Source organism: Stegodyphus dumicola, chromosome 6 (assembly GCF_044657685.1).
Source record: "Stegodyphus dumicola isolate Sdum_Otavi_A_Nest chromosome 6, ASM4465768v1".
NCBI lineage: Eukaryota > Metazoa > Arthropoda > Arachnida > Araneae > Eresidae > Stegodyphus > Stegodyphus dumicola.
Genome location: NC_140773.1, coordinates 75,874,843 through 75,895,029, shown reverse-complemented (window position 1 = coordinate 75,895,029; position 20,187 = coordinate 75,874,843). Strand labels below are relative to the sequence as shown.

General features: G+C 29.8%; 1 protein-coding gene across 3 annotated transcripts in view; it reads right to left on the bottom strand.

The window, feature by feature from the left end:
* Positions 1-20,187, bottom strand: part of Cchl (Cytochrome c heme lyase) — a 48,442-nt gene that overhangs the window by 5,248 nt on the left and 23,007 nt on the right. For all 3 annotated transcript variants that reach the window (XR_015041668.1, XM_035358650.2, XM_035358651.2), the window contains one exon: positions 14,231-14,314. Coding sequence is in view for 2 of the 3 variants with exons in the window: in XM_035358650.2 (XP_035214541.1) it covers positions 14,231-14,314 (84 nt within the window). In the remaining variant the exon portion in view is untranslated. The remainder of the gene's footprint in view (positions 1-14,230; positions 14,315-20,187) is intronic.

The window sequence follows — 20,187 nt, the reverse complement described above, 5'->3', positions numbered from 1 at the left end:
AAATTGTTTTCTTGAACTTTGATCAGAAATTCAAATTTTCCTCTGTGCAGGGTTCGTACACATTCCTGCACATAGGAATTAAGCACATATAAGGACTTTAAAGGACCATTAATAAAAAAAATTGTTGATTTTTTCTTTTATTTGTCATTTCATTCGTCTTTTTATTTTATTTTCATATTGTCATGTACTTGCTCAGTTTAGAGGTTTAGTAAATAGCAGGTAGATTTTATGTCAAACGGCATAGGTTAAAACGAGAAATAAAATCATAATCAGCAGGATTCTTTACAGAAGACTGGCTGTTTCATTGCTGCTGCTTGCCTAGAGAGAGGCCTGCTGATTAGAACAAACCTAAAAGCCTGATGTAGGCACGAATGGCAAGTTTTGAAAGTTCATTGTGCTTTGCCTGTCTGGTTGTAACCCAGTTAATATATTTTAAGGTTCCAATAAGCCACTAAAGCACCAGAGGTGATAAGTTGTATTATTTCAAGTGCCACTAGATACAAAGAATTAAGTTTTACATTTTTGTGCTATATCTTGTGACAATAGTAAAGATTAATGAAAGACAATAACCCACTTTAATATGCAAAGGTAACTTTAAAGGGTTATTAGTTAGTTACAAATAATTAAATTAGCTATTTAGATACCCTTAGTCATCATAGATTTACATGGCCTACTAGTAAATTTATTTAAAAAAAATATGTATTAAAAAGAATTATTAAGATCACAATCTATTAACATGTCACAGTTTAAAATACATGTAATTTATGAAATCGATTTTGAAACAATACAAAGATAACTACCCATTAAAAGCAACAAAACAATTACGTTTTGTAGCAACGATACTCAACAAAATACTTGTGCATCTTTTAAATTTGAAGCCTTTCCAGACATTCTGGCTTATTTATATCAATTTCCTTCTCCTTAAGCATATTTTCTAACAATCAAAAATTCGTTTCAATATGCAAACCAATGTTTCTACTAGTTTCCGCATGTTTTATCTCCTAACTTGTCAATCTTTTGACTATGTATGTATGAGGTTTTACCTGATCTGATAAAAGTTAAATAGTCCAAAACCCTGACAGATGTGAAGCAAATCATCACTATGCCTGAAAGTAGCTACAAAGTCACATAAAGGTTTAAATAAACCTATTTTTAAAAAAAAAAACCTTAGAATATAAAAGTACGTTCTTATGCTCGCAAAATCAACTACAGCTTATAGAGATCTAATTTAACAGGAAAAGTCAAATTCAAATTAAATATGTGGGCTAAAAATGTAGTCAAAGACTAAAAAATTTAATTTTAATCTAAGCTTGGTCAGTAACACGTTCCAACAAACTTGTAACTCGTTGAAACATAGTTATTGCATAACAAATTCAAATATCCGCAGCAACAATGCAAAGACAAATAATCACAAATTACCAGAGCTGGTACAAACTAATGCAATATGCAAGTAGACAAAGTCTATCTTATAACACCAAAACCTTAATTAAAAAACTATCTGAGTGATTTTCATTCTGGTGAGAAAACGGAGAGGGAAAATTATAGCAAAGGCTGAAATTATAAACAACTGCTTAATTTACATAATAATTGTAATAACTGTACATAATAACTGTCCCCCATAACACAAGACATCCTCAGGATATCCTATTTAAGTGGCAATGTCCCAGGAAACAGGATATCCTGAGGATGTTGATTCTCTGATATCCTGAGGACTTCTCAAGTCAACATCCTGAGGATATCCTATTCAAGTCTCAATGCCCCGGGATATATGAAGATTTCCTCAGGATGTTGATTTTCACATATCCTGAGGACTTCATAAATCAACATCTTAAGGATGTCCTGTTCAAATCATAATGTCCCGGGATATATGAAGATCTCCTGGGGATGTTGTTTCTCAGATATCTTCAGCACTTACTTTTTATGGAAGCTGATATCTGAAAATATTAAAGTAAAGTAACTTTGTATCACATACAAGTCAGTTTATAAGAATCGAAATCTTGCTCTATAGATATTCTGCATATAAAAATTTAATTGTTATACTTACATTTATTTTTGTCTTGTATATGTTGGCTGTAAGTAAAACTCAAAATATTTGCAAATTTTTGTTGTTGTTTCACCTAGTGATAAGAGCACTTTCTTACAAATTATAGGTTTTCATATTGAAAGTGTGTTTAAGATTCAATTCTAATTGCTACATAATATATTTTGTAAATATTATTTTAGATATTTTGCTAATATTTTTGAACCCAAATATTATTTATGTTACAGGTTCGCTCAGAAAATCTTCCACAAAGACATTTATCCCATGAACAGATGGGCATGATGTACTATGCTTTAAAGTAAATAATCCTTCAGGCTGCAGAGAATTAAACCGCTAAACTCTGGTAGTTGGACAGGATTCAGACCCTGGGGAACGAACAGGCTGCATGAGATTTTTCATGTTTTTCCCATTTTTTATGTACAGCATATAAACGAGCCAATCTCTCTTAAAAAGGCAAAGTCGCTAGTAAAGACATTCCTTTCCTTTGTTAGACTGCCCTCGAGTGCTTTGCCACAGATCCTTAAATCAGGCTAATCGATTTTTTTTTTAAATTTCCAATGGCTGGCACTAGCTGTTAGAGGCAAAGGCCACTACTAAAACAGGAAGCGGTGTTCACTTTATTATGAGGATAACAGATGGGCCATCGTTGCCTCCTATGAGGGAATAGACAATTTATATCCATGCCTTCTCCAGCATTTGAACTTGGGCCCTTCAGTACGGCACAGGAAGCAGTGTTCACTTTATTATGAGGATAACAGATGGGCCATCGTTGCCTCCCATGAGGGAACAGACAATTTATATCCATGCCTTCTCCAGCATTTGAACTTGGGCCCTTCAGTACGGCAATCATTCATTAACTACTTTCCTGTCTCTGCAGCACTAATAAAGAAATAATGTAGCATTAAGTTGCTTGGGAATACGGCGCAATGCAGGATATTAAGGCATGGTGAATCATGCACTTACTGATCAAGTTTTAAAAGTACTCTTTCATCAAAGATTTTAGAGCAAAACTTATTACTGAAAGGATTTAGATCCAAAAATAGTTCCATTAGCTAGTTCTTAACATAGAAATAACTATACTTTGAAACTGCAAAAGAAAAAAATACATTTTGATCTCTTACACTATTATATTAGTAATGAATGATGTTTATTGCTGTGCAGTAATAAGTATCAAGAATTTTATTTAACCCACGAAAATTTAGTTTACAAATGCAGTTAAAAACTAGTCTGTACGAGGTTTAACTTACTTTAATTTGAATTTATAAATAGAAGAATAATTTTATTGCCTAAAAAATTCATTGAAGTTTCTTCGTTCATTTTCTGGTAAGTTCTAATGAGAATTAGTCTTTCAAAGCGACTGAGGTAAGAAATAACTTGTTTTTTACCTCTCTGTAATAGAAAAATGAGGTTTAAGAATGGGAAGAAGTAATATTAAGTTCTTACTTTTCTCAAATCTCCCTTTGCTACCTCAGAGAGTTCCTTTACCTTCTAAAACCTGGCCAAAATTCTCATAATATAGCCTTCAGACCGGCATGATCCAACACACTTTTGCCCCCTCTTTGACATTTTCCTAATGAGAAGAGTCGTTAGTCACTGGGGTAGCGAGCATAACTGGCGCCCGGAGCAAAATACCTTTTCTGCGCCCCCCCCCCAAAAAAAAACACAGTGATATGATGAAAATCTTGTTTGGAGACCACCTTTTGGTGCCCCTCTGCGAGCGGCGCCTGGAACATCATACACCCACTTGCTTCCCCTCGCTACGCCACTGTCGTTAGTCCCCTCCATGGATGCAGTAAAGTTGGACACTGTTCCATAGTAGATGGGTTGCTAGATTTGCGATTTTTTCGATGATTATTTTGCCTTCATTTAAATGAAGTTCTAAATAAATAGTGCGCTGGAAATGCATCTAGTGCACTATTTACTTAGAAGAAAATGTATGCAATGTTTATATTTCATTTACTATTTCTGATCAGTCTTGACAATAATTTGTGAATTTTATAACTTTGTTTTCACATTTCATTTATATTCACATATTTTCGTATTAGAAATTAAAAAACAAGGAAAAAATTTTACAAAATATAATAAATACGAACTACCTTTGTAAGTCTGCAGGTTGGAATGCGATTTTTAATAACATATTTTCATTAACAAAATAATGGCAATGACTAATTTAAAGAAATAATAATAATAAATTCATTAATAATATGTATAAAAAAAAAGAAAATCAGAGATACATTGGTTGCGTTTCATCATTTAACTTTAACAAATATTACATTGGACTACCAGGCAAAGGAGGTATATCTTTAACAAGAATTTTTCTTTGTAAAATTAGCTTTTGTTTATGTTAGCAGAGAAAAAAGATCTGTGACCTATACATGCAATCATCAAATGTATTTTTCAAAACAGTTTTAAATGTTTATGAAGAATTATACGTCAATTTCCTTTCATAGGCAGAAATTTTTTCTAAAACCATCGTTATATCCTAAGGTTGAAGTCTATTTCATTTTCAACAAATATTCTATTTGCACATAATATATTTTCTAATTTATTTTAGAAAGAGTAATCTTTCACGTTTTCAAAAGAATAAGGGCATACTGGGTGTTGACACTTACAATGTAGTAAATCTGTTTTTCATATTTCTTCCAGTAATGAAAATGATTACCCTGGAATATTTTCAAAGAAAAATTAAGAAAACTGTTTACGACAAATTTTGCATAAAGTATCTTCTTGTGTATTTTTTTATTTAAAGTGTGAAATTTTCTCTTTGAAAGAACAATTTTTTTACGGGGCTTTCAGTAGAGCCATAAAGGTGCTGAACACTTGTAGCTCGCTCGGGTTTGAATCCCGGCTAAAGGGTTGGATTCATGGTTTTTACGTAACGTAAATACAAGCCAGCTTCCCTTAGAAAGTCCTTCACGAAGGCATGCCTCCCCTTATACAGGTAATTGTTGTGCGCTTCGAAGTAAAGTAAGCGGACAAAATTAATCCAATCAAACCCAAAGAACGGGTTAATTACATGTGGAGTTTTCCATCAGGAATGTAATTGCGAGCAATTTTCTCTTAAAAAGTTTTACATGAAAGCATCCATCCCAGATAGCATTCGTGTGCTTTTCCGTAATCTAATCCTAATTCTCATATATTTAATAGTAAGTTGACATATACCTTATTACAGACAAAATAACATTCCTTTTTTAAAGATAAATTTTTTATTAACTTGTCTGAATTCCCTTTATCTCTTCATGAATATAAGAATTTCAGCAAATAAAACTGGCCGAAACTTTATGCAAAGTAACTGGTGTTTTGATTCAATTTAGAAGTTACGTAAGCTTTAATGATATTTAAATACTTTTTGGCAGATGTCATCCTAAAAGAGGTGTAAAGATTATTTGGTTTTATTTAATTTACAAGGAATGGAAATCACTGAAATCAATCATTGAATGAAATCAATTATTGAATGAATGAAAATCACAAAAACTATTATGCATGCAATTGTTTTTTATTTATCTCCTGATAAATCAGACAAAATTACCTACATAATAGAAGCACTTTGAAAGAGTTAACAGTTCTTAAGGGTTTTATGCACACCAAAAAAAGGGGTCAAAATAACATCTTATTATTCATAAGTATAAAAAGGAACTAAACGATAAAAGCGGTTTTACTTATTTTCTAGAAGGGCATTAAATCTAAAATATTAATCTAACCTTATTTGCTATGATTAAGAAGTATTAAATCTGGTAAGCTTAAACAGCATGCAAAATCGCTGACGTTGTAATCAAAGCAAAAGTTATCACTGAAATTATGAGACAGTGCTCTAACGTTTGAGAAAGAGATGGCTTCTATTTGATTTTCAAGTATATTGGCACGAGATGAAACCTGCAGTTTTTGGCAAAATGTAGCCAAGCTGATAAGAAGAGGGAAACAATGTGTAAGCAGCCGCTATTCTGAGCAGCGACAATGGACCACCCAGAGATCTACAAATAGGCGATTTACTCTAAATTCAATCTTATGCTACATGACCCCTCATAATTTAACAATAATTACAATTTTATTAATTTATTTGTAACATCCAGAAAATGCATTAAACACGTTTCTCCAAGGTAAATAGCACAAAGTTAAATGTTGTTATGAAAACTAAAAATTAGATAACAGATTAAATATATGTTCAAACTTTAAATTTAAAAGATTTAATTTTTAAATTAAACACATTCAGTAACTCAGCAGTTTTATTACTTTATTTTATACTATGAATAACAAATGAAGTTGAAAATCTTAAATCTTTGTTTCCATCATTATCAATGTTCATAAAACTGCGGCGCAACTTTGCTTTGCTTTTGAGAAACCGAGCTCTGCTCAGAATGTGACACCTCTAAGCACTTTATCTGTAGCCGATGCCCCAAGAAGATTTCTCTTTTGTTAACGTGGCAGATTTCCGTTCTTTGTATCCCCCTACAAGGGAAACATCCCTTCACAACAAAGAATGCAGAACACCCCCAACGGTGTTAATTGCTCCGTAATAGTGATATCCTTCAAGAACTGCACAAAGTGGAAAAGTACTCATACTTACTTTCTGATTTCTAGAATTCAGCTATTCTGCTAAAGCTTAAATGCTAATTCCAGGCTTTCCAAATTCTGTTGCAGTTAGGAACTGACTTCACAAACAAACGTTACATATTAAACAAACGTATATTATTGGATTCTTCAGAAGATGAAGTAGCATTTAATTATGTAAAAAACCTGTGCCGAATTTTTTTGCTAGCAAATACTCTTTAAGTTTGTAATATAAAGAGTTTTTAAGTCTTAAGTCTTTGCTAAGAATTTTTTTATAAAGAGTTTAGGTATAATAACTCGCCAAAATGGAAAGTCATGTCACTTTATAACATGAAAGAGAAAAATAAAAATGTTTCAATGTTATTTCTTGAATACAATTTCAACATGTTAGCATTATTTTAATGAAATGTATCAATGTGATAACGTTTTAAAAATATCGTTGAAAAATTCCAAGATTTCCAAATAAAAAGTTTTTTTTGTAGAAACTGATCTTAAAATCGCCAAATTTGGAACCATTTAATAAAGACTTCATATTCCGAAAAACAAAAAGCTGTTTAAAATCTCGTCATTAGAAAAAATGAAATAATTTCGAAATGCTTATGTTTTACTTCTTGCACAGAAACTTGGAGTACAACACCGTTTATATTAGAAATAGGAACAAATTGTAACACATTCAAAAAATAATTATATTTGTCAATGAATTGCCAAAAGTATTTGTCCAAAATGATAATTTACATTCAAAATGGTAGTTGTAAAAAGAGACAGAAATTTCAAACGATTAAAATTAAGGATCTCTTGCTGGATTTGGTCGAAATTAAGGACTTTAAATTAATCAATCAAACATTCAACAAAAATCAATTCCAAAAAACCTAAGAACTCTTAGAACCATACAAACCTTGTCCTTGATTCAAAATTTGAATTGCTAAATTGTTTATTTAGTGAATTATGGTTGATGCATTTAGTATATTTAGCTGATATTTTTAAGAAATTAAATGAATTAAATTTAGGATTACAAGGACAAAGTGTTAATTTGTTTACCTTTAGAGATAAAATAAATGCAATGATAAACTCGAGTTAATACTCAGAGAACTGAATAATACTATTTTAAACTTTTTACCACTTTTAAAAAGTTTTCTAATCGAAAATAATTTGAAAAATAAAAGAATTAACATTCAACATTAAAAATAACTGTTTTTCATTGATAAATAATTCAACGTATTTTCCCGAGGATATGAAAAAGAAAATTGGATCAGAAATCCATTTTGTTCATATATGCCTGAAATTTTACCTGTTGAAGAAAAAGAACAATTGATAGAAATTTTCTGTGATCAAACTCTAACTGGAGATTTAAAAAATAACACACTTGTTAACTTTTAGCAGAAACCCCCTCCCCTGCATTTGCAATAAAGCTATTAAATTTTTATTGTCTTTTTGTACAACCAATTTATGTGAGCAAGGACTTTCTTCCATGTTATATTTGAAAAATAAATACAGCACAAAATTAAAAGTGGATCCTAATTTATGGTTAAAACTAAGTGAAATAAGACCAGAGATAGAGAAATTGATCTCTTTTAAACAGGTGTAAATTTCACACTAAATTTTAGAATTAAAGTATTATAACTTAAATTTTGATAATTAAAATGGTAATCAATTTTTAATCTAATATTTTTATGGGTACATATTTAACACAAATAGCCAATATGTTGTGAAAATGGCAAAATATACTTTTTTAAAAATATTTCTATTGAGAAACTGAAAAATGACCATTGTAAAATGTAACGGTGGTAGTAAGGTTTTTCAATTTTTTTTTTTTTGGTATGCAGTAGTCAATGTTAGATGGTATGCAGTAGTGAAAGGGTTGAGAATCACTGTTCTAGATTATTTAATACAAGGTACATTCGAAGAGACAATCTATCAAAGACACTTAAAAGTATCTCCTGAAAAGATTTACTTCATAGTTTTATACGGTATTTCTCCAGCTTTCCTAGCGTGCCTTCGGGGTGTAGTAGTCAGCACACTAAGTCGGTATTTCAGAGGTCTGTGGTTCGATTCTCGTCGAAAACGTTTGCTCATTTTTCATCTTTCCTGCTTCCAAATTACTTAATGCCTCTACAGTTCAATGTACACATATCCAGCAAAGGTTTTGAGAAAGTTAAAAAAAAAAAAAAATGTTGGACACAACTGTCAATCTTATTTTCCCCTACTATTCCTGCTAGGATGGACTGGATTTCGACTAAGTGGCATTTTATTGCAATTCTTGATATATGAGTAACTACCTAAATATAAAATGTTGTTAAGATTCAAATTATTTATGAAGATATTTATTTATGAATAATATACAAAATAATATAAAAATCTGATAGTTAATTTTATCTTAAGTTATGGAATTAAATTTCTCACAGGAGTTTTTGAAAAACTGGATAAACACTTTATCAAAACAGCAGTTGGCAGAATATTTGAAAAATTGCATTATCCAGTTAAAAAAAAAAAAAAAAAAAACCACCCGGATGGCAATACTATTAATGTTACTAAAGCTAACTTTATGTCAATGTAAAATCGAAAATGGCCTTTACTGTGATCAAAATACTGTTATTATCCCCACAGTTGATATTGGTTAAGTTGTTATGAGCAAAAATGCTTGCAATGACAGAACTGGAAAATTTGCAATAGAAGGTTCGTACCCTAAAAGATTCTTCAGCTTCTGACTCGTAAAATTAAAACTACCATTAAATAAACTAATATTCTGTCCATTCACTCTAAAAAAAAAAAAAAAAAAAAAAAAAAGGACTCTAATTTCACTTATATCTACATGTGCTGTTTTTTTTTTTCCCCCATCTCAAATTTAAAAATTGTAATTTTATTTCACTCTGCTGTTTTCAGTTTAAGAATATTTCATTTATATCTTCAACCAAATATTTATTTTTGACTTCATCAGCAAACAGTTAAGTAATTCTTTGAATTCAATTTAATGCCAAAGAAGTTATCAGATATTTGGTTGGGATACAAATTCAAAGATATCATCTACAAGAAACTTTAATCTTTATTTTATGAAGTAATGAGTGCCACATTTTAACATTTAATTATGACATGAAGCACAAAATTTGAGGGTCAAAAATTTATTTCCTCTCTGATAATTTGGTACAAATTCTTAAGCGAATAAATCTTATCGGGAAACGACTTCAAAATAAAACCATAACTATTAAACTTGCTTTAGAATTCACTGAGGAAACAAACATTTTTCTTACAATATACTTGTATATCAAATTCTAATCACAGCAATAGGCTTAAAATTGCCAAAAAACTTAGTGAAGACATATATCAGGAATTTGAACTTAAATCTGCAGCTAAACTTTAATGAAAGCAAAACACACGTCAGTTTCAGTACATAAATATCTTACTGCAAAAGCCTGAACACAAATTTAGAATTATTTATTTTATACAGTTTTAATATTGCAAGGGGATTCCTTACATGATAATTTATTTAATCTATTAAAATCACACAATGGTAATTTTAGTTTCCAATATAATTTATTAAAATCTATTAATTAGTCAACTGAATTAATTTCCAATACAATTTATTCAAATCAATAAAGAGGAGATTAACAATTTTGGGAATAAATTTAAAGATATTTAAAAATATAGAACTCAAAATCCATTTCAGATTTTGTAGTTGACTTCTTTTAAAGATTTATTTTTCCTAATTTGTCCATTTCATTATGAATACTATTGACTTTGCCTTTTGGTGCTGAAATGGATAAAAGATTATTTTCCAAGCAAAAATTAATTAAACCTTATTTATGTAGCAGTACATGGCAAGAAAGATTTTTGAGACTTACATTAATAGCAGTTGAAAATTATAAGTATGTCGAACTGGGAGGGGGGGAACTTAAGTATACAAAAATACAAATTTAGATGTAAAAAAAAAAATTAACTATATTTTTATACATACATGTTTAATTAATTTTTAAGTTATGTATTTCTGATTAAAATACAATATTAACTATATTTTTATACATACATGCTTAATTAATTTTTAAGTTGTGCATTTTTGATTAAAATACAATTTAAATGTTTAAAATGTGGGTTTGATGCTTTATATCTTCTATATTCTCTTCTATTATTAACAGAAAATGAAAAAAAAAAAAAAATGATATTGGAGGACATTTTTTTTTTTTTTTTTTTTTTTTTTTAGTGTGGGAAGCACCTAAAACTACTGCCAGCCTTTCTCTTTAGACTGTGTAATGTAGCCATATAGTATGCCATTAATTATCAAGGTTGTAAGAGATTTTTATGCTCTGTTACAAGGAACTGAGCAGTTACCTTATAGAACGGCAATCAGATTTTAGCAAGGTCCCATCTATTAAACTAGGAAAAATGATTATTTACAATCTTATGCTGAAAGCAGATCATGGCAATTAACATCCAGTCCATGTTTTAATGCTGATTGAATGGCAATAAATGATTAGGCTCCAATTTTCAAAAGTTTATTGAAATTGGACCATGAAGAAGCACGTTTGACAAGTTAAAAAACAAAAAGAAAGCACACCTGCAGTTCTCAATTTCCCGATCTAGCTGGCTGACCCAAAAAATTCAACTTGTAATTTTTCATCCCTTGAAAGCATGACTTAAAAAATATATATTAAATTTATACATGGCACTGTTCTAACATTTGAATTTTGATACAAAATTGGATCTTTTCTAAAATCAAATACCGATTTTTCCTTAGAACATGATTCTATTCTACATCTCAAATTATGTCAAAAGTTTTGTAAAAATTTAAATTAGGACTAGTAATTTTAAACAGCTAATGCTAATTAATTTATCAGATATACTAAGATTTTGTTTTATATTTTCCCTCAAATTCAATTTAATTAGCAATTAAAAATTTAACAGCATAACACTAAGCAAAATTATTTTTAAGGTCACCTCTCAACAATTCAGGTGCTACTTAATTTGTGCAGTATATAGAATGGCAACTGTGAGGTACTTTTCAAGAGTGAAGAACTAAATAAATTTCCATGGTGATGAATCTTGCATATTAAGCATATGCGTAAGATTTTTTTTACTTACAATTATTTTCAGTTTCTACTTAAAAAAGTTATGATTTAACAGTCTATTCTTTTGTCATTTTAGCAATTCAGAACTTAATTTATTGTATGGAACATAACATACTGTGTAAAAGAGAGTTTAATAAAATAAAATTGATAGATTTCTATATGAAGCAAATTTTAAAATGCAACAGTCATTAAGAGCTCTCATCAAGCTCTAAATGAAGAATCAATCACTCTCAGATTAAATGTAGGATTTAATCCTCAACCAACAAAATTCAAAACATTCCATCAGACTTCTTACTGCATAATAAACTCCAACAGTAATATCTTTATGTAAAACTGTCCTGGAGATTCCTAGTTAAGCAGAAAGAAGAGAAAAAGTAATGTAACTTAGGATAATTTAATATTTTATTTATTTTTACATGTTCGGGGGAAGTGGATGATGCACAGATAATCTGGGCACAAATAACCAAAAGTTCACTGTAGCTTCATTTTTAGTTTTTAACCCAAAGGAGCATTAGCTCATAAGGGCTATTAGTCTCGAAATCGCATTTGCGTCGGTTCCCTATAAATGGCGTATCAGTTTTCATATTGTTGCCACCAAATATTATTGCCCTGTAATATATTTAAAGAAATCAAATAATGAAGAAACTCCATGATTGTGCGCATGTTTCTCACACTGTGGAAAAACAACGATATGTACAGCCATCAAATTTTGAATATCATAATCCTCCACCTGAACATGCGCACCTGGAAGGCCGAATCTTTTATTTCAAATTTGTTTTATTGTCTATTTCATATTTTATAAAACTTTAAAGAATTTTTATTAACAAACTCATTGATTTCAAATAGAGCAATTGGTAACAACACTGTATGGGAAAGAAACATTTTTATCCTCCGTGCGAGACTGTCTATCAGAAATTCTAATTCTGTTTTTAAATATTTTGTGATATTACTGTTGAAGTGAATTTTGTGTGGTTTAAGTGTGAAGAACATGATACTTAATAAATAAAGGTAACACACAAAACATTTACAAAATGCCCCTTTGGGCGTAATATAAAATCTGAAAGCTTCCAGATTTTTCTTGGGGGGGGATAAGAAATATGTACAGTCAAAAGTCGTTAATTCAGACACCCATAATCCAGACCTCAAAGCTACAAACTTTCTGCGCATGCGTCGCTTTGACACATGCGCATAGGCATTTACGCGTGCGCGTAAGACCTTTACGGCTGCGAATATGCGTGTGCGCAAGCGCATAATACGTTTACGCATGCATGTTTAATGTATAATGGACGGTATAAGCTAAGCTAAAATTATCTAATTCAGTTAATGTTGCAGATTGTGTTGTTCCTTAATCTTCGAATTGGATCCGGCTTATTATTTTTTGCAGACTGTTAGAGCAATTTTATAAAAGTAAGCTTGAACTTTCGACTATGTCAAATAGAATTTCCGATATATATTTACTAATATGTAAAGGATCTACAAAGCGAAAGTATGTTTTGAAATCCGAATTCTGTTTATCAATTTCATGCTGCTCTGCGGCAGGGGGGGGGGGAGAGAAGCCGCGGTGCGCAATGAATTGGAAGTTAATCTGTCAGCACTATCCTTATCTTCAGGGCAGATGTTTTTTTATTTTATTTGGCTTATAATTCCTTACTAAATGTAGTATTTCATCTCGATGTACTCCGTCTTTGATATGATTTAAATCAAGTTCCTCGTCATTATAATTCGCTTCCGATAGTGAAGAAAGTGACAGAAAGGTTATTGAAAACAAAAACATTTCGATTGACAAATTAGTTGGTATTCTCGACACAACAATTATAGGACTTAAACAGCGGAACTTTGTAACTAAACAAGAAATTATGTCTGTTTAATAGAATTAAAGAGAAAGTATTATCACATGAAACAAAGCAATAAATATTAAGCTTTTTCTTTTTGTAAATTTTGATGCCCTTTAGATCATAATTGTTCTTTATTTCATAAATTATGGTTTCATATTTTTAATTTTGTAATTTCTGCATGCCATCTTACTAGATTTAAACTGATGATCTATAATCCGGAATCGCCGAAGTCCCTACGAGTCCGGATTAACGACTTTTGACTGTACAAAATTAAACATGAATGCTTGAGGGCTAATGCATCAATCTTATTGATTATTTTACAATGCAAAATTCTGACTTTTGTTTGATAAATATCAATTTATTTGACATCTGCATGATTGAGGGAAAAACTCTTACAGAACACTTTTATTGTTTTAGTAGCGACTTTCAGAAATAAAAACACAAAAAGATAATAAAAATTACTTTCTATAACTAAATACAATAAATTAAGTTCTGAATTGCTAAAATGACGAGAGAATGGACTATTAAATCATAATTTTTTAAAAAAGAAACAAAATAATTGTGAGTAAAATATTCTCAAAATGAAGTATATCCTTAATATGTAAAATTTATCGCCATGTAAATTTTTTACAATAAGTTTTAACTATTTGTTGCTTTATTTCCACAAATTAATACCTTTTAAAACAGATTATTATAAATATACCATAAATATTGCATAACACATAATATAATAAGATAAACTCATTTACCCAAGAAAACTTCGTATTCTAGCTCTAGGTGAATAATCTTTAGCTTTTCCACCAAACTTTTTTAATTTAGGATTACAGCACTCTCTAAATTAAAAAGAAAAAGAACTTTTAATACAATACAAACTAGGAATACACCTACCCCTCGATTTACACAGTAATCATTTTACACGATTTAAAAATTAATGGATTTAAAAAACTTGAAATATATTTATTTTAAGATGTCTTACTTTTGTTTCATGTAAATAAATAACTAAATTATGCACATTTAGTGTGCTTTTCATTTTACATGGTTTTACATAGCAAAATCCAAGATTTCAATTTATACGGTTTTGTGTGGAAACTATCTTACCTGTAAATTGAGGAATAGGTATAATGTATGAATTAAATAAAAAACACAATATTTGTAATAATCTTCATTATACAATTATGTTAATTTTAATTCTATTCAGATATGAAATTGTAACAGCAACTCAATACTAAAAAAGATATTCAGTAGATTTAAAAAAAATCAAATTGACAAACTGCAAACTATCTTTCGAGTCATTAAGTAATGTTTGCTCACATATTTCATCTAAACTTTCACAGTATATAATTTTGAAACTTCTGTTTTATAACAGCAAAGTAGAAGGCCTAGACAGTGCATTGTATATACAAACAGCAGAATTGAAAATATTAATTGTCACTGACTTCTATGATACACAGAATACAGAATACAACAGTTTTTCATCTTACAAGTTGCCCTTTTAATTTTTCCCTTCACAAATGAAACACACTGCATAATTTTTCCCTATTGATTTTTAAAGGGCAGAATAAGTAAAAACAAGAGAGAAAATATATGAATAAATGTAGCTAGGTCTTGTTTCATTTTGAAAAAGGAATGCTATTAGAAATTAATTTAATAAATACATAACAGAGTGAAATTCAACTATGAATAATTTTATACACTAATTAGTCATGATGTATACATGATGCAAGTTAATGAGAAAAGGCCAGTTTTAGGTTTTTCAGTGTATCACAAATTCCCAAAACAAATAGTATACTAACTAATAATAATGAAAATATTTTATATAGAAAGCAGAATTTAATTTTTGGATGATTTTTATTTTGATTACACTTGACAATTCATACTAAAAAGATTTTTTGAAGGAGGCATTTGTGAAAGATTTTCGTTTTAAAAAAAAAAAACCTTCACTCATGTGTACATGAGAAAAATCATGAAAACCTCATGCAATCGGCTCATTCAGCTGCCTGCATATGATATACTACCACATGGCACAGCTATTTAAATACTAGTCATCCTATTTGATTCAATTTCAAATAGGCACCCAAACACGTATATGTGTGTGTGGTTTTTTACCTAGGTTTTTTACTTTTCTAGGTATTTTAATCCTAACCTTTTAAAGATTCATATACATATATGTAATAATAGCAAGAAAAAGACAGAGAGCTTTTGATGCGTAATACCCAGATAGGATAGATCGTCGATCCCCACTGAAGAGGAAGAATTCTGATTGTGTTGTATGCTAATATGTTAACTTAGTAATATCAAAGAAACTTGGCAGTTGAGGCAGTTTAATTCCATTTTTATTTCCAGTTGACAGTTGTGGCCACAATCATTTGGCACTCTAGTCATGCCTAATCACAGAATATTTACATTTTTGATACTTTAGAGACACGAAGCGAACACAGTGAAACAGTGATGAAGCACCACAGCTAAAGTTCAAGCTAAAGTGCAATATGGAATATGGAAGCACACGAAGAGTAAGGTTTTGGTTTAAGTTTCAGTTCTCAATTATTATGTCACCAGCACTGCACAGGCCATGCAAAATGGAATAACCTAGAAATGACACAGAGAAATTATTATGTTTTTTAAGAACAGAGAGGGAGAATTAAAGGGTTACCATTAGTTTAAATCATAATTTTGATTTACATATTTTTAATCTTATATATATATATCTTATGTTTATATATGTGTGCATTAATAAATATTTTATGATACCCTAAAATACAATAGTTCAAAATATTCTTTATTACTATTACTTTGTACGTTTTCTCAATAAAACTGATAAACAAAATTAAATTTTTATTAATCAGTGTATTTTTAAATTTATCATATTATTTATTATATTTAAAAAATAATTCAAGTTAGTTAAATTTTTCATGCATCAAAAAATACAGTATCATTTTATAATTTAAAATTTGCTATTAATAATACAGTAGAACCTCTTTCATTTAGGCCTTCTATCAGTTGAGGTTTCTGTTAATTACGCTGACAAACAGGTTGAAGAAATCATTGGAAAAATATAACACGGTTTAAGAAAGGATGTATTGAAAATGCATACCATTGAGTTTTGCCATAAGTGATTGGTTGTTTGGTCACCAGATGGGTCTTTAAATGGTCTTCCTATTGTGCTATGCATGCTTATAAGGATACAAAAATGGGCAAAGAATATAAGAAAAGTAAAAAAAAAAAAAAAAAGGCTCAGGCCTCAAAATTGTTTTGCAGTGATGCTGGTGGCAGTGAAACACTGATATTGCTTTTAATCAGGAAATATGTTAAGCCCAGCACATTCCAGAATATTACTGGCATTTTTTTGCCAATCCACTACACAAATAAGACATCCGCAAGGATAAGTGAAAAGATTTTATAATGTGGTTACTCAACATGAGTTCCACATATAAAACAATATTCAAATAAATTAAATCAGTTGCAAAAAGTCACATTAATCATAAAAGCACCTTGTGTCATTCGAATGTAGAAATATTGTTGTCAGGATAAGAAAAAGGGATTTATATATCTACTAATGCCCCCTCTGTCATAAAATCGATAGAAGAAAGTGTCATTGAAGCCACAAAGCTATCACAGGAGGTGGGATTAATTTCTCATATTTAAAAACCAACATGTTATTAGCAAAGCACTGAAACATATATGATATAAAATAATTTTTATGCATGCGCTAAAGCCTCAGACTAAATACAGAAGACTAGGCAATCTGCCATTTTTTTGCTAAAAGTTTAGAAAGAAATGGAAAAGGAAAAAGCATCATTAGCAGTCAGACACCGACAATGTAGTCATACACTTATTTCAAAGGAGATAAAAGGCTGCTATGATATTGCTTAAAAAGACATTTCAAAATAATTAACACAGAAAACAACAAATCAAGTTTTATCTAATGAAGAAATCATTCACACTCTAGATCCTGAGAAAAATAAAAAATTTAATGATGTAACGAGTTTTGTTGAGGATAAAGAAGAAACCTAAATGGACTATGTAAAAATTAGAAATGCTAAGGTCACTGAAATCCTAAGTACAGCCGTGATCTTTGAGAGGGAGAAGGCCATGACACTTAATAAACATGGCGGAGCTTTCCATTCGATGTTATCGTCGGAAATTCATCTGGATTTTTAAATTTTCGTCGGAAATATAACTTTATCATGTTGCTTAGTTAATTAAAATAGTTGAAAGAAAGGAGGCTTTATATACATAAACACTTTCTAAGCTTTATTATATTAAATTATTATTGTTAATTAATTTTTTAATTAATATTTTAATTAACTTTGTGCATAAATATAATTGAAAGAACTGAAAAACAAACGAACACTTTACAAAAATTTAAACGCTGATTGAAAATTGCCATTGTCATGATAAATTGGGAAGGGTTTCTTAAGATAATATTTTACCTAGGCTCAAGTATTAATTTATTTGCATTTCAGAGCAAAATATATAACCATCATCTTCTATATCTCCAGCCTATGTAAATGAAATACTATATAAATTAGCTAATAAATGTGACAAAAAATATTTCCTACAAGAAACATACCTAAATCTTATAACAAAAAAGGCCTTCCAACATTCATATTTGAAATGAAATAACCTAACAAACAACATGCACAACTGGCTATAAAAATAATAATAAGCATATAAATGATAATCGTAATTCCCATTATCCTAAAATTTAGAAACTAAAAATATGTATATACACCTGCATATGATTGAAAGAAAACATCATATGCCAAGAAACATCAGCATTACTACTAAATATTCTAATCCATAATTATTGCATTTTTAAATCATATATTTAAAAAATATTAAATTTTACATTAAGTGCAAATTGCAGTTCTGTTATTTTTCTCTTGGAATTTGTAGTATATCTCTTGTATGAATACGAACGTTGCAAGTTATGTTTTTTAATTATTACATTTGAATACATTCCATTTTCATTGCTAATTTTTGTACATGCTTGTGATAGCAATAAAATTCAAGAAAAATGGGGAAAAACTTTTTATTGTGAGCTATTTAATGAATAGCAGATTTAAATGTGCAGTTCTTACTATTGTGTATATTATTCAAATCATTTCTGTGCAGTAGCCAAGGGAAAGTACCCAAAGGAATGTTATTGATTTGAAAAAATGAATAAACTAGCCGTGAGAACCTGCCATTGTCTAAAATAAATGTATATAAATATATTTACATATGATCGAAAGAAATGATGTTAAAAATCATCAGCATTGCTACTACTTATTGTACTTTTAACAGCTTGCTATTTAAAAAACATTAAATGATTTTTTATTAATTGGAAATAGCAGTTCTGTTACTTTTTTCTGGTAACTTTCAAACACTGCATAGTTTATGTGTTTTTTAAAATATTGCCACATACACTAAATATGTCAACATACACTATTTTAAAATATTTTAAGATAGTGTGTGTTGTTTGTTAGGTTATCTCATTTCAAATATGAATGTTGGAAGGCTTTTTTTCTATAAGATTTAGGTATGTAATATTTTTTATCACATTTATTAGCCAAGTTATACAGTCAAAAGTCGTTAATTCGGACACCCATAATCCGGACCTCAAAGCTAAAAACTTTCTGCGCATGCGCCGCGTCGGCACATGCGCACAGCCGTTTTACGCGTGCGCGTAAGACCTTGACTACTGCGCATATGCGTGTGCGCAAGTGCAGAATACGTTTTCGCCTGCGCGTTTAATGTATAATGGACGGTGTAAGCTAAAATTATCTAATTATCTATTTCAGTTAATGTTAATGATTGCGTTGTTCCTTAATCTTTGAATTGGATCCCGCTTATTATTTTTTGCAGACTGTAAGAGCAATTTTATAAAAGTAAACTTGAACTTTCGATTATGTCAAATAGAATTTCCGATGCTGGAACTTCCAAAGGATCTACAAAACGAAAGTATGTTTCAATGTCCAACAAACAAAAAGTGGAATTGCTGCAAAAAATGGATAAAGACATGAAGAATGTGACAGAGAGGTTAGTGAAAACGAAAAAATTTCGATTGAAAAGTTAGTTGGTATTCTCGGCACAGCAATTAACGGGACTTGAACAGCGGAACTTTGTAGCTGAACAAGAAATTATGTCTTTTTATAGAATTAAAGAGAAAGTATTATCACATAAAATGAAGCAACTTAAACAACTTACATTGAGAGAAATGTTTAATAAAGTAAACAAATAAATATTAAGCTTTTTTTTTTTTTTTTTTTTTTTGTAAATTTTGATACCCTTTAGATCATAATTGTTCTTTATTTCATAAATTACGGTTTCATATTTTTAATTTTAGAATTTCTGCATGCCATCTTATGAGATTTAAACTGATGATCTATAATCCAGAATCGCCGAAGTCCCGACGAGTCCAGATTAACGACTTTTGACTGTATAGCATTTCATTTACATACGCTGGAGATATAGAAGTTGATGGTTATATATTTTGCTCTGAAACGCAAATAAATTAATACATGAGCTTAGGTAAAATATTAATTATTATCTTAAGAACCCCTCCAGAATTTATTATGACAGTGGCAATTTTCAATCAGTGTTTAAATTTTTTTTAAATGTTCGTTTGTTTTTTGGTTCTTTCTCTTATATTTATGCCCAAAGTTAATTAAAATATTTGTAAAAAGCTTAAAAAGTGTGTATGTAAATAAAGCCTCCTTTCTTT